This window comes from Macaca mulatta, chromosome 6, assembly GCF_049350105.2.
Source record: "Macaca mulatta isolate MMU2019108-1 chromosome 6, T2T-MMU8v2.0, whole genome shotgun sequence".
Lineage (NCBI taxonomy): Eukaryota > Metazoa > Chordata > Mammalia > Primates > Cercopithecidae > Macaca > Macaca mulatta.
Window position 1 is genome coordinate 143,714,390 of NC_133411.1, and position 13,354 is coordinate 143,727,743.

The 13,354-nt window shown below is 42.2% G+C and overlaps 1 protein-coding gene across 2 annotated transcripts in view; it reads left to right on the plus strand.

Annotated features, from left to right (window-relative positions):
• DDX46 (DEAD-box helicase 46) overlaps window positions 1-13,354 on the plus strand; it is a 76,402-nt gene that overhangs the window by 39,877 nt on the left and 23,171 nt on the right. For both annotated transcript variants that reach the window (XM_015140860.3, NM_001261180.1), the window contains 2 exon segments: window positions 3,035-3,199; window positions 4,167-4,329. In XM_015140860.3, coding sequence (XP_014996346.1) covers window positions 3,035-3,199; window positions 4,167-4,329 — 328 coding nt within the window.

Consider the following 13,354-nt stretch of genomic DNA (forward strand, 5'->3'; position numbering starts at 1 on the left):
AAAGAATTTGTCTAGCCTAGGTTTTTATATTCCTTATATATGCTGTTTGCTTAGGTGCAAAATTTCAGTGATACAGATTTATAGGAACACATTTTAAAGGTGGTAGAAAGTTTTCTTAAGAAGAACATTGTGAATTGTCAGTAGGCTGTAGTTGCCAAAAAATAAATAAAAAAGGATTATAAGAGTCCACAGTAATGGAAATGTGCATAGAAAAGGGATAAGGCAAATGTCATATTTAGCCTTTTCAGTTTATCCATGTACTCTCCAAAAATTTATTGCCTGTTATATGATAGTGCATGTATTGTGTTTAGATTTAAGGACTGCATTCTAAATGAGATGTAAATAGAAGAACACAGAAGAAGCAGGATTATGGTAATGCTTGAGCCATATGAGAAACAGTTAAAATGATACTCAGCTTTGGGCGGGGCATGGTGGCTCATGGCTTTAATCTCAGCACTTTGGGAGGCCAAGGCAGGCAGAACACTTGAAGTCAGGAGATCAGACTAGCCTGGCCAACATGGTGAAACCCTGTCTCTACTGAAAATACAAAAATTAGTTGGACATGGTGATGGACACCTGTAATCCCAGCTACTCGGGAGGCTGAGGCAGGAGACTCACGTGAACCTGGGAGGCACAGGGTGCAGTGAGCCAAGATCGCATTACTGCACTTAAAGCCTGGGTGACAGAGCTGGACTTCATCTCAAAAAATGATAATATAAATAATAATAATAATCAGCTTTAAGTAGAAGATATGATAGCATCCTTTAACTCTGAACAAGTGTCACATGAAAGCAACATTGAATTTATTTTTTTGGTCCCAAGGAGTACAAATGGGATCCAGTGGGGAAGTCATATAGAGCTTGATATGAGTTTATTTTGAGGAAGGCCTGGATAAACATTATTTGGAGATGAAACATTGCTTCATGAGGAAGTGGGGGCTGATATGATACTGAATATCTGTTTCTTCCAGGTATTCAAGCAGAGGCAAGGGGTCTGTTTGTGGAAAGAGTAAAGAGAATTGAAGTATCAGATGGAACAGAGTCACGTGCCTTTCAATGTCTTTCCCAGTCATGTGAAATCTTAGATTTTATTATAATGCTTTAAGTAGATAAGAGTGATTGATAGGGACCTTCTGGTAAACCAGGTTCTTATAGAGTGAGTTCAAAACAACTTTTTCCATTGAAAGGCAAAGTGTGAATCATTCCTTGCCATAAATACATACAGATACATAAATACATATAAATAAAATAAATGATTAATTCAGCATTCTCTCATGTATTTATGTCCAATACATAAAAATTAGCTGGATGTGGGAGCATGCGCCTATAGTCCAAGCTACTCAGGAGGCTAAAGTAGCAGGATTGCTTGAGCCTGGGAGATAGAGGCTGTGGTGAGTCAATGTAATGTCTCTGCACTCCAGCCTGGGTGACAGAGTGAGACTGTGTCTCAAGAAAAAAAGAGGAAAATTTCGATTTAGTTTGTGATTATTTTGTGAGCTTCATAGATCAAAGCTGCACACTGACTTCTGCCTAGAGAAGAGTTGGCAAGCAGTAGTGTGCTTCCAGGCATGATTATATACTGAAGAAAATAGTGAGAATTGGAAATTATTTTTATTTATTTACTTATTTTGAGACAGTTTCACTCTGTAGCCCAGGCTGAAGTGCAGTGGCTCACTGCAACCTCCACCTCCCAGGTTCAAGTGGTTCTCCTGCCTCACCCTCCTGAGTAGCTGGGATTATAGGCGTATGCCACCACGCCTGGCTAATTTTTGTGTTTTTAGTAGAGACAGGGTTTCAGCATGTTGGCCGGGTTGGCCTTTAACTCCTGAGCTCAAGTGATCCGCCTGCCTTGACCTCCCAAAGTGCTGGGATTTCAGGCCTGAGTCACCACACCCGGCCTGAAAATTGGACATTTGAATCTAGTAATGTGGTAATTTGGGAATCAGATTCTCCCCTTTCCCTAGGGTTTACTGTTTTTTATTACTGTTATTGTGTATTATTTTTGTATTTGATTGTCGTAGGTGGTCTGTGGCTAGGATTGCCCTGAGGTGTACACTTAAGGTCATTTCATGTGTTTTCTGAGCCTGTGGCATTCTGTATGTGTGGTTACTTTGTAAATTTCTTTGGATATTCATTTGTTTTTTAATCTCCTAGTATTTAATTTTTGGCTCTCAAAAGAAGAAAAGGCAGAGGGAAGGGGCATCAGATTAACCCTGGTAGTCACTTCAGCTTGAGGGGTCCAGGCTTGCAGTGGTTTGCAGGGTGTGAATGCAACAATAACAGCCAATGTCTGTTTGTCTTTACCTCTGTGATCAGAAGTAACAATCAGAGCAGAGATCCTCCATATTTGGAGGACAGAGTCCTTCTTGACCACCCTGGCTCTTGCAAGCTATGTACAGTTTGCTTCAGAAATGTGCATGCCTGCCTGCTGTGGGGCTGTTTGTGGGGGATGGTTAACTGCTACTGTGCTAAGAGCTGAAAATGGCAGAAAACAGCCACAATTTATCTTCCAGGCTTTTCCCAGGAAGTTGCAAACCTTCTGTAGATTCCAGAATTCCAAAGTGGTTACATCAGACAGATTCTACCAGCACAGTTGTTGTCTAGGTGTGGATACAGATTCCTGGTGATTCCCGCTCTGCCAGCTTCCCAGAATCCTCCTCTTTTTGTCTGTTTTTATTGCATATTCCTAGTACTTAGAACAGTACCTGGTTCAAGATGGTTCTTTAATAAAAACGTGTTGAATAAATGAAGGGAAACAGTGGTAGTGGGTTGTATCCTAGATATAATTTGAAGAGAGACCACTACATTTGTTGATGGATTGGTTGTAAGATGAGCGACAGAGATTAATCAAAGATGTCTCCTAGATTTTTGGCCTAAGCATGTGTGGAGTTGTCGTTTCTTGAGATTGAAAGACTGTGGGAGTAGCAAAACTGAGATAGTTGTTCTCAAAAGTTCCTTTTACTTGGTTTTAACATTGCGTAAGCTTTGAAGACCCTATTTACCATGTTTATTTGTAATGTTTTGCTTTTTCTCAGGTCATGCGCATCGTGGATAATGTTCGTCCTGATCGACAGACGGTTATGTTTTCAGCTACTTTCCCCAGAGCTATGGAGGCTTTGGCTCGCAGGATCCTGAGTAAACCTATTGAAGTACAAGTTGGAGGCAGGAGTGTGGTTTGCTCGGATGTGGAACAACAAGTGGTGGGTACCATCTTTAGGAAATTCCCAGTTTCGTTGATACTTAGTATGTGTGATCCTTTTGGGATCACTGTGTGTGAGGTAGGCAAGATAATTTCTAAAATGAAGTCGTATACCACTACTGTAGCCTTCAGTATTTTACCAGATACACTTAACTATGCTGTTCCATGCAACTATGTAAAATGCTCTTTTTTTTTTTTTTTTTTTTTTTTTGCTGGGTGCGGTGGTGCATGCCTGAAGTTGCAGCTTTTCAGTCCCTGTAGTTCCGGACTGTAGTGCACTATGCATATCTTTGTCCATACTAAGTTCAGCATCAGTGTGGTGACCTCCTGGTAACAGGGGACCACCAGATTGCCTAAAGAATGAGATATTCTACCCAGGGCAGAAAAACAGAACACGTCAAAACTTTCTTGCTTATCATAGCTGGATCACATCTCTGAATAGCACCCTAGCCATAGTGAGCCCTGTCTCTTTAAAGACATAAAATAAAATGTCGTTTTAGTTTCTCTCATCAAAAGTGGTGAGTGGTGAGCCGATATATAGAAATGTCACATACCAGATGGGCATGGTGACTCATGCCTGTAATCCCACTATTTTAGGAGACCACGGTAGGAGGATCACTTGAGGCCAGGAGCTGGAGACTAGCTTGGGCAATGTAGCGAGACCTCTGTCTCTACAAAGGGAAAAGAAATGTCACATACCTATTTTATCTCTTGGTTACTAGGATATGAAATTAAGAGCCAGAGAGAACAGATGATCATTTGCCCACATTTGCAAGCCTGTTAAACCCTGAAAGTTTACAATTTTTTTTTTATTGTTTACAATTAAAATCAACGTCTTCCTAGCCCTTGGTAAAGATATAGCAAGATACTTTCATTTATTCATTCACCACAAATAAAATGAATATTTCTGTCCAAGGGATCCATTTGCATTTTCACTTCATTAACTTGGTTCAATATGGTGTTTTCAGATTGTGATTGAAGAAGAAAAGAAATTCTTGAAGTTACTTGAGCTTCTAGGCCATTATCAAGAGTCAGGATCTGTCATTATATTTGTGGATAAGCAGGAACATGCTGATGGTCTTCTTAAGGATTTAATGAGAGCATCTTATCCTTGCATGTCTCTTCATGGAGGTAATTATTCATTTGATTCACACATAAAGTATCTATTAAGTACTTGCCGAGCATTGTGCTGTGTTCTCGATATTTACTTTGTTCTCTATAATTCAGAACTAAATTTTATATCAGTTTTTACTCAAAAGTGCTCTGTGGGAGTAAGTATTATTATTGCCCCATCTAAGAGAAAGAAAATCATACAGGCATACTTTGGTTTGACCAAGTTCCATCACCATTTATTGACTATGGAGGAATTGAATTTAAATTTTGTCTGTGTTTCACCCTTTCCATTGCACATGCTGTCTGTAGGTTTTCATGATTCACTTTAAAGAGCTTTTATTGAAATTTCAAAGTAACATTTTAATTTCTTGTGATATTGCTATTGTTATATATGTGTGGAACTAGAACACAAAACACAGACCAGGCACGGTGACTCACACCTGTAATCCTAGCACTTAGGGAGGCTGAGGTGGGCGGATCACCTGAGGTCAGGAGTTGGAGACCAGCCTGGCCAACCTGGCAAAACTGTCTCTACTAAAAATACAGAACTTAGCTGGGCATGGTGGCACGTGCCTATAATCCCAGCTACTTGGGAGACTGAGGCAGGAGAACTGCTTGAACCTGGGAGGCGGAGGTTGCAGTGAACTGAGATCATGCCACTGCACTCCAGCCTGGGCAACAGAGTGAGACTCTGTCTCCACAAAAAAAAAAACAAAAAAAAACCAGGTGAGGTGGCTCACACCTGTAATCCCAGAACTTTGGGAGGCTGAGGTGGGCGGATCACAAGGTCAAGAGATAGAGACCAGCTGGGCACGGTGGCTCACGCCTGTAATTCCAGCACTTTGGGAGGTTGAGGTGGGTGGATGGCTCAATCCTGGCTCACTGCAACCTGTGCCTCCCAGGTTCAAGTGATTCTCCTGCCTCAGCCTCCCCAGTAGCTGGGATTACAGGCATGTACCACCATGCCTGGCTAATTTTGTATTTTTAGTAAGGGACGGGGTTTCTCCACGTTGGTCAGGCTGGTCTCGAACTCCCAACCTCAGGTGATCCGCCCACCTTGGTCTCCCAAAGTGCTGGGATTACAGGTGTGAGCCACCACGCCCGGCCCAAAAATGACTCTTTTTTTTGTGGTAAATATTCACTGCATAGAATGTCCCCGCCCCCACCCACCATTTCTTTTTGTTGTTGTTTGTTTGAGACAGGGTTTTGCTCTGTCACCCAGACTGGAGTGCAGTGGTGCGATATCAGCTCTCTACAGCCTCCGCCTCCTGCCTCCTGGGTTCAAGCAGTTCTTGTGCCTCAGCCTCCCGAGTTGCTGGGACTATAGGCTCATGCCATCATGCCTGACTAATTTTTTGTGTGTGTTTTAGTAGAAACAGGGTTTCGTCATGTCGGCCAGGCTGTTCTTGAACTCCTGACCTCAGATGATCTGCCTGCCTTGGCCTCCCAAAGTGCTGGGATTACAGGTGTGAACCACCACGCCCGGCCTTAGAATGTACCATTTTTTTGTATATAATTCAGTGACATTAAGTACATTCACAATGCTATAACCTTCACTACTATCTATTTCCAGAATGTTTTAATCACGCTAAATAGAAACAGTACTATTTTAAGTAACAAATTTCTTTCCCCATCCCTAAGCAGTTGCTCATAACCTCTATTCTGCTTTCTGTCTCTGCATTTGCCTCTTCTGGGTGCCTCCTATAAGTAGAATCATACATTCTATGTCTTTTTGTGACTGGTCTTTTTCACTTAGCAAATTGCTTTCAAGGTTCATCTGTGTTGTGGCATTTGTCAGATTTTCTTTGTAAGGCTGAATAATATTCCATTGTGTATATATACAACCAGCCCTTCGTGTCCATAGACTGCAGATTGAAAATATTTGGGAAAAAATGTGTCCATCCTGAACATACACAAAATCTATTCTTCTTGATATTGTTCCCTAAACAGTACAGTATAAAAACTATTAATACATAGCATTTACACTATAATAGGTGGTTTTAAGTAATCTAGAGTTTTTTAAAGTTTTCAGGAGGATGTAGATGATATGGGCATACTATTCCATTTTATATAAGGGACTTGAGCGTCCTAGGATTTTGGTATGTGCCAGGGGCCCTGGAACCAATCCCCTGAGGATACTGAGCGATGACTATATTTGTTTATCAATTTTTTAGCTACTCTTCATTGTCTACCCTCACATCAATTTTTCTTAGTTTTTCACACATTTCAAATAAATTGGAGATCAGGTTGTGACATTTCATGTCAATATGCATATCGTTAACACTAGTTCAAAACTTGTTTCGTTTTTTGTTGTTTTTTTTTCTGAGACAGTGTCTCCCTGTGCTGCCCAGTCTGGTCTTGAACTTCTGGGCTCAAGCGATCATCCCTCCTCAGCCTCGTAGGTAGCTGGGACTATAGCAAAATTTGTGAATATTAAAAAAAAAAAAAAAAGCCAGCCGGTGCAGTGGCTCACGCCTGTAATCCCAGCACTTTGGGAGATTGAGGCGGGTGGATCACTTGAGCTCAGGAGTTTGGGACCAGCCTGGCCAACATGGTGAAACCCTGTCTCTACTAAAAATACAAAAATTAGCCAGGCGTGGTGGCGGGTACCTGTAATCCCAGCCACTCAGGAGGCTGAGGCAGGAGAATCGCTTAATCCCGGGAGGTAGAGGTTGTAGTAAGCAAAGTTTGCACCGTTGCACTCTGGCCTGGGCAACAAAAGTGACACTCCGTCTTAAGAAAAAAAAAACAAACAAAAAATCTAATCTGGGCACAGTATTGCATGCCTGTAGTCCCAGCTACTCAGGAGACTGAGGCAGAAGGATTGCTTGAGTCTAGGAGTTCGAGGCCAGTCTGGGCAACATAGTGAGACTCTCTCTTTTAAAAACAAACCAAAAAACCATCTAAGAAATTTCGCTCAGTTTATCTCTGTCCCTACCCCTCTAGAGTCAACAACTTTTATTTTTTTTAGATGGAATCTCACTCTGTTGCCTAGGCTGGAGTGCAGTGGCACGATCTAGGCTCACTGCAACCTCCACCTCCTGGGTTCAAGTGATTCTCCTGCCTCAGCCTCCTGGGTAGCTGAGACTACAGGCATGCACCACCATGCCTGGCTAATTTTTGTTTTTAGTAGAGATGGGATTTCACCATGTTGGCCAGGATGGTCTCGAACTCCTGACCTCAAGTGATCCGCCTACCTCAGCCTTCCACAGTGCTGGGGTTACAGCCGTGAGCTCCTGCACCCAGCCTGAGTCAAATACTTTAAACAAATTTTTTCAACATGGATTAGGTTTTTTTACCTCTTAGAGTTATAGATAAATGGAATCATATATAATGCATTGTTATTTATGTAAAGTTTCTGTTACCATATGCCTTTTGAGATTGATCTGTGTTGTTGCATGTATCAGTAGTTCTTCCCCTTTTATTGCTGAATAACATTTTATTATATGACTGTGCCACAGTGTAGTCATTTCTGTTGGGCACTGGGGTTGGGGGCTGCTTCCAGTATTTTGGTTGCTTTAGCCACATCCCACAGAATACACCATAATCAGGTTGCAGAACAGTTCCATCACTTCCTAAAAAACGCCCTCATCTTGTCCCTGTAAAGGTATCTTTCCCCATCCATAACTGCTGGCAATCACTCATGTGTTCTTTTTTTTTTTTTGAGACAGTTTTGCTCTTGTTGCCCAGGCTATAGTGCAATGACGCCATCTCGGCTCACTGCAACCTCCACCTCCCGCGTTCAAACGATTCTTCTGCCTCAGCCTCCCAAGTAGCTGGGATTACAGGCGTGCGCCACCTTGTCTCACTGATTTTTATATTTTTAGTAGAGACATTGTCACCATGTTGGTCAGGGTAATCTCGAACTCCTGACCTCAGGTGATCCACCCACCTCAGCCTCCCAAAGTGCTGGGGTTACAGGCTGAGCCACCATGCGTGGCCTCATGTATTGTTTTAAGAATGTTTGTAGGTCAGGTGCGGTGACTCATGCATGTAATCCCAGCACTTTGGGAGGCCGAGTTGGGCAGATTGCTTGAGTCTGGGAGTTTGAGACCAGTCTGGGCAGCATAGCAAGACCCCATCTCTGTAAAAAAATTTAAAAACTATAAAAAATTAGCCTCCCAGCTACTCAGGAGGCTGAGGTGGGAGGGAGGATTGTTTGAGCCTGGGAGGCAGAGGTTGCAGTGAGCCGAGATTGTGCCACTGTACTCCTGCCTTGGCGACAGAGTGAGTCCCTATCTCAAAGGAAGAGAAAAGTTTGTAAATTGAATCCTACAGTATGTAACTTTTTGCAATTGGCTTTTTTAACTCAGCTTAATGACTTTGATATGCATCCAAGTCCCAAGTTCTTGCACAGTTTATTCTTTTTTTTTTTTTTTCTTGAGACAGCTTCTCTCTGTTGCCCAGGCTGGAGTACAGTGGTGCCATCTCAGCTTGGCTCACTGCAGCCTCCACCTCCCAGGCTCAAGCGATGCTCCTACCTCAGCCTCCTGAGTAGCTAGGACTATAGGCATGTGCCACCATGCCCAACTAATTTTTTAATATTTTTTTGTAGAGATGGGCTTTCACCATGTTGCCCAGGCTGATCTCGGACTCTTGGGTTCAAGCAGTCCTCCCACCTCAAATTCCAGAGTGTTGGGATTCAAGCCTGAGCCACGGTCTATAGTTCTTTTTTTCTTATTACTGAGTAGTATTCATTGTATGGATTTATCACTGTTTGTGTGTCTGCTCATCTGTTTAAGGACATTTTAGTGTTTTTTTTTTTTTTAATTATGAATAAAGCTGCTATTATACAAATAAAGGTTTTTGTGTGACTGTCAGCTTTCATTTCTCTAGGGTAGATAACAAAGAATGGGATTGCTATGTCATATGGTAACTATATCTAAGGATGGTATTATTTGTATTTATTCTGTGTGGGGTTCATTTAACTTCTAGAATCTACAAATTTATGTCCTGTTCTGAATTTGGGAAATTCTTGGTTGTTATTTCTTTCCTGCCTTATTCTCTCTTTGGGACTTCAGTTATGTATATGTTTGAGTTTTTGATATTGTCTCACTGATGCTTTGTTCAGTCTTTTTCAACCTTTTTTCCCCCTCCGTAGTTCAAATTGGATAATTTCTTGAGATAGAGTTTTGTTCTTGTTGCCCAGACTAAAGTGCAATGGCACTGTCTCGGCTCACTGCAACCTCTGCCTCCTGGGTTCAAGCGATTCTTGTGCCTCAGCCTCCTGAGTAGCTGGGATTACAGGCATATGCTACCACGCCCAGCTCACTTTGTATTTTTAGTAGAGACAGGGTTTCATCATGTTGGTCAGGCTGGTCTCGAACTCCTGACATCAGGTGATCCACCCACCTCGGCCTCCCAAAGTGCTGGGATTACAGGCGTGAGCCACGGTGTCCGGCCCTGATAATTTCTTTTACCTTGTTGTCAACTTTATTTTATTTTATTTATTTATTTATTTGTTTTTTGGGTTTTTTTTGGGTCATCTCCTATCTTCTGTTAAGCCCATCCAGTGAATTTTTGAATTCAGTTATTGTATTTTTTTTAGTTCTAAAATTACAAGTGTGTTCTCTTTTACATTTTCTTGTTTGTCTGATTAGATTTTTTAGGCATTCCTTGTAAGCATTTTTAAAAAGTCTTGATCATAATTATATGTGCTTTGAAATCTTTGTTAATTATAACATCTGGATCATATTGATGTCAGTCTCTATTGATGGTCTTTTCTCTTGATTTTTGTTTTATGGTTTTGTCTTTCTTTGTATGTCTAGTAATTTCTGTTTGTATACTGGACTTTGAATGATCCACTGTAGAGATTCTAAATTCTCAATTCTCTGATGTCTCCCACAAGTGGTGTTTTGTTTTTGTTTTTGTTTTTTGTGGTTTCCAAATAGAGCGTTAACTTGGCAGAACCCAGCATCCAAACTCTGTCTTCCTTTAATGGGCATTATCCAAACTCTGTCTTCCTTTAATGGGCAGCATCTGAAATCTCTTACTTTTTAATTTTATTATTATTTTTTAGACAGAGTCTCGCTCTGTCTCCCAGGCTGGTGTGCAGTGGCGTGATCTCGGCTCACTGGACCTCCATCTCCCAGGTTCAGGCAATTTTCCTGCCTCAGTCTCCCAAGTAGCTGGGACTACAGGTGCGTGCCACCATGCCCAGCTAATTTTTGTGTTTTTAGTAGAGACGGGGTTTCTCTATGTTGGCCAGGCTGGTCTGGAACTCCTGACCTCAGGTGATCCACCAGCCTTGGCCTCCCAAAGTGCTGGGATTACAGGCCTGAGCCACCGAGCCTAGACCTGAAATCTCTTAATTTTTTTTTTTTTTTTCATCCCAACTGCTTAGATTTTTGCCTCACAAATCTGTAGCTTAGGGGTCAGCCAGATATTTGGGCAGCATATGTATGCACAGTTGTGGCTTTCTGCTCCATTCTTTTCAGGATTTATTTCCTCTGTTTCCTAGTCCTGAGTTTGTTTTGAACACTTTCTGGTGGTTTCTCTTATAAGACTGTGAGTTTCTGTTCAAGTTTTGACTTCCTCGCTTGGTCTGTGCTGGGCCTGCCTCTGAGCAAAGAGTTTGAAATAAATAAGTAAATAAATACAATCCTCTACACTTTGCTAGTGCAATACTTTCTTCCAAGTATCAACTTCTTTCCCATTTCTGCTGCTGTTAGTCACTCTCTAGTGTCTTTATGTAGTTGCTCTTTATTTTGCCCAGAGTTCATAGTTGTTACCTGCCGGAGGGATTGGTCCAGTAAGAGTTTCTCCTATATTGTTGTAAATGTGTGTTTTTATATTAAGGAAGTTGTTTCCCATAATACTTGTCTTTAATACTACTTTTATCTTTTTGGCCAGAATTCTGTCGTATCATATGCTTAAGCCTCATTCATAGACAAAGAAAATGACAAATGATTCTTCTTTTTTTTTTGTTTTTTGAGACAGTTTCTTAATGTCTTGCTCTGTCTCCCAGGCTGGAGTGCAGGGGTGTGATCACAGCTCACTGCATTCTCGACCTCCAGGGCTCAAGCTGTCCTCCCACCTCAGCTTCTTGAATAGCTGAGACTACAGGCATGAGCCACCATGCCTAGTCTATTTTTTTTTTTTTTTTTTTTTTGAGACGGAGTCTCGCTCTGTCGCCCAGGCTGGAGTGCAGTGGCCGGTTCTCAGCTCACTGCAAGCTCCGCCTCCCGGGTTCACGCCATTCTCCTGCCTCAGCCTCCTGAGTAGCTGGGACTACAGGCGCCCGCCACCTCGCCCGGCTAGTTTTTTGTATTTTTAGTAGAGACGGGGTTTCACCATGTTAGCCAGGATGGTCTCGATCTCCTGACCTTGTGATCCGCCCATCTCGGCCTCCCAAAGTGCTGGGATTACAGGCTTGAGCCACCGCGCCCGGCCGCCTAGTCTATTTTTGTATTTTTTGTAAAGATGGGTTTTTGCTATGTTGCCCAGGGTGATCTGCCCACTTTGGCCTGCCAAAGCCCTGGAATTACAGGCATGAGCCACTGCGCCTGGCCGAATGTAAGAAAAAATATTATCCTAGGACCTCTGAGAGTCCCTGGGATGTCAGGAGGTTTATAAGACTATATGTATTTTCTTAATAATCCAATGATGTTATTGCCTTTTTCACTCTCATTCTCTCTAGTGTGCAGGGTTTGCTACAGGTTGAATGGCATGGTATATTGTGACAGATTGAATATAGAAGATATGACATTCCAGTTATCTTCTATTAAGCCTGACCTGAAAAAGATTGGCAAAAATGTAAATCAGTGCCATTTGTCTTTTTTTTTTGAGACAGGGTTTTACTCTGTTGCCCAAGGTGGAGTGCAGAGGCACAATCACAGCTTACTACAGCCTGGACCTCCCTTTGCTCAGGTGATCCTTCTACCTCAGCCTCCCGAGGAGCTGGTACTACAAGCACGTGCCACCACACCAAGCTAATTTTTTGTAGAGAAGGGGCTTGGCATGTTGCCCAGGCTGGCCCCTTTGTCTTAATGTAATTATTTTATTGTTCTGGAAAAGTTATTTTTCACAAAAATGTGCTTTTTATTTTAACATGTCATTGCTATGTTTTTTCTAGTCTTTTCATTTTTATTCAAAAGTCATTTTTTAAATTTAGCTTTCTGACTCTGTGCTTGTGCCTTCAACACTTTCACCATGATTTTCTGTTCCTTGATAAGGAAAGTATGCTTAATCCTGTCATGATCACATTTAACACACATGGAACCACCATTGGCTCTGCTGACATGTTTTTTTCTGTTTTGGGCATTCATGTAACAATGTTAGATCTCACAACACAAACCCCTTGAAGTCTGCCTGGGCACAAGCCACCTGCAGATTTTGGTGCTTTCCCAACTTTAAATAATTCTATTACCAGGGATTCCAGACAGCCTAGTTTTGTTAAAGGCTGTATCGTAGAAAGCCTATGACAGGCAGTATGTCAAATGCTTGACCATTCTGAGTGCCTCTAGACCATGCCCCTGGAAGAGGAACTGCCTTTTTTTATTGTTATTATTATTTTTTGAGATGGAGTCTCATTCTGTCGCCCAAGCTGTAGTGCAGAGGCACGATCTCGGCTCACTACAACGTCCGCCTCCCGGGTTCAAGCTATTCTCCTGCCTCGCCTCCCGAGTCACTGGGTCTACAGGCGCCCTCCACCACACCTGGCTAATTTTTGTGTTTTTAGTAGAGACGGAGTTTCACCATATTGATTAGGCTGGTCTTGAAATCCTGACCTTGTAACCCGCCTGCCTCAGCCTCCCAAAATGCTGGGATTACAGGCGTGAGCCACCGCGTCCAGCCGAGGAACTGTATCTTTAAACAAATCCAGTATTTAAAAATTTCCTCAGTTCTGATTTCTTTTCTTTTTTTTCTTTCTTTCTTTCTTTCTTTCTTTTTTTTTTTTTTTTTTTTTGAGACAGAGGTTCACTCTTGTTGCGCAGGCTGGAGTGCAGTGGCATGATCTTGGCTCACTGCAACCTCCACCTCCCAGGTTCAAGCAATTCTCCTGCCTCAGCCTTCCAAGTAGCTGGGATTGCAGGTGGCTGCC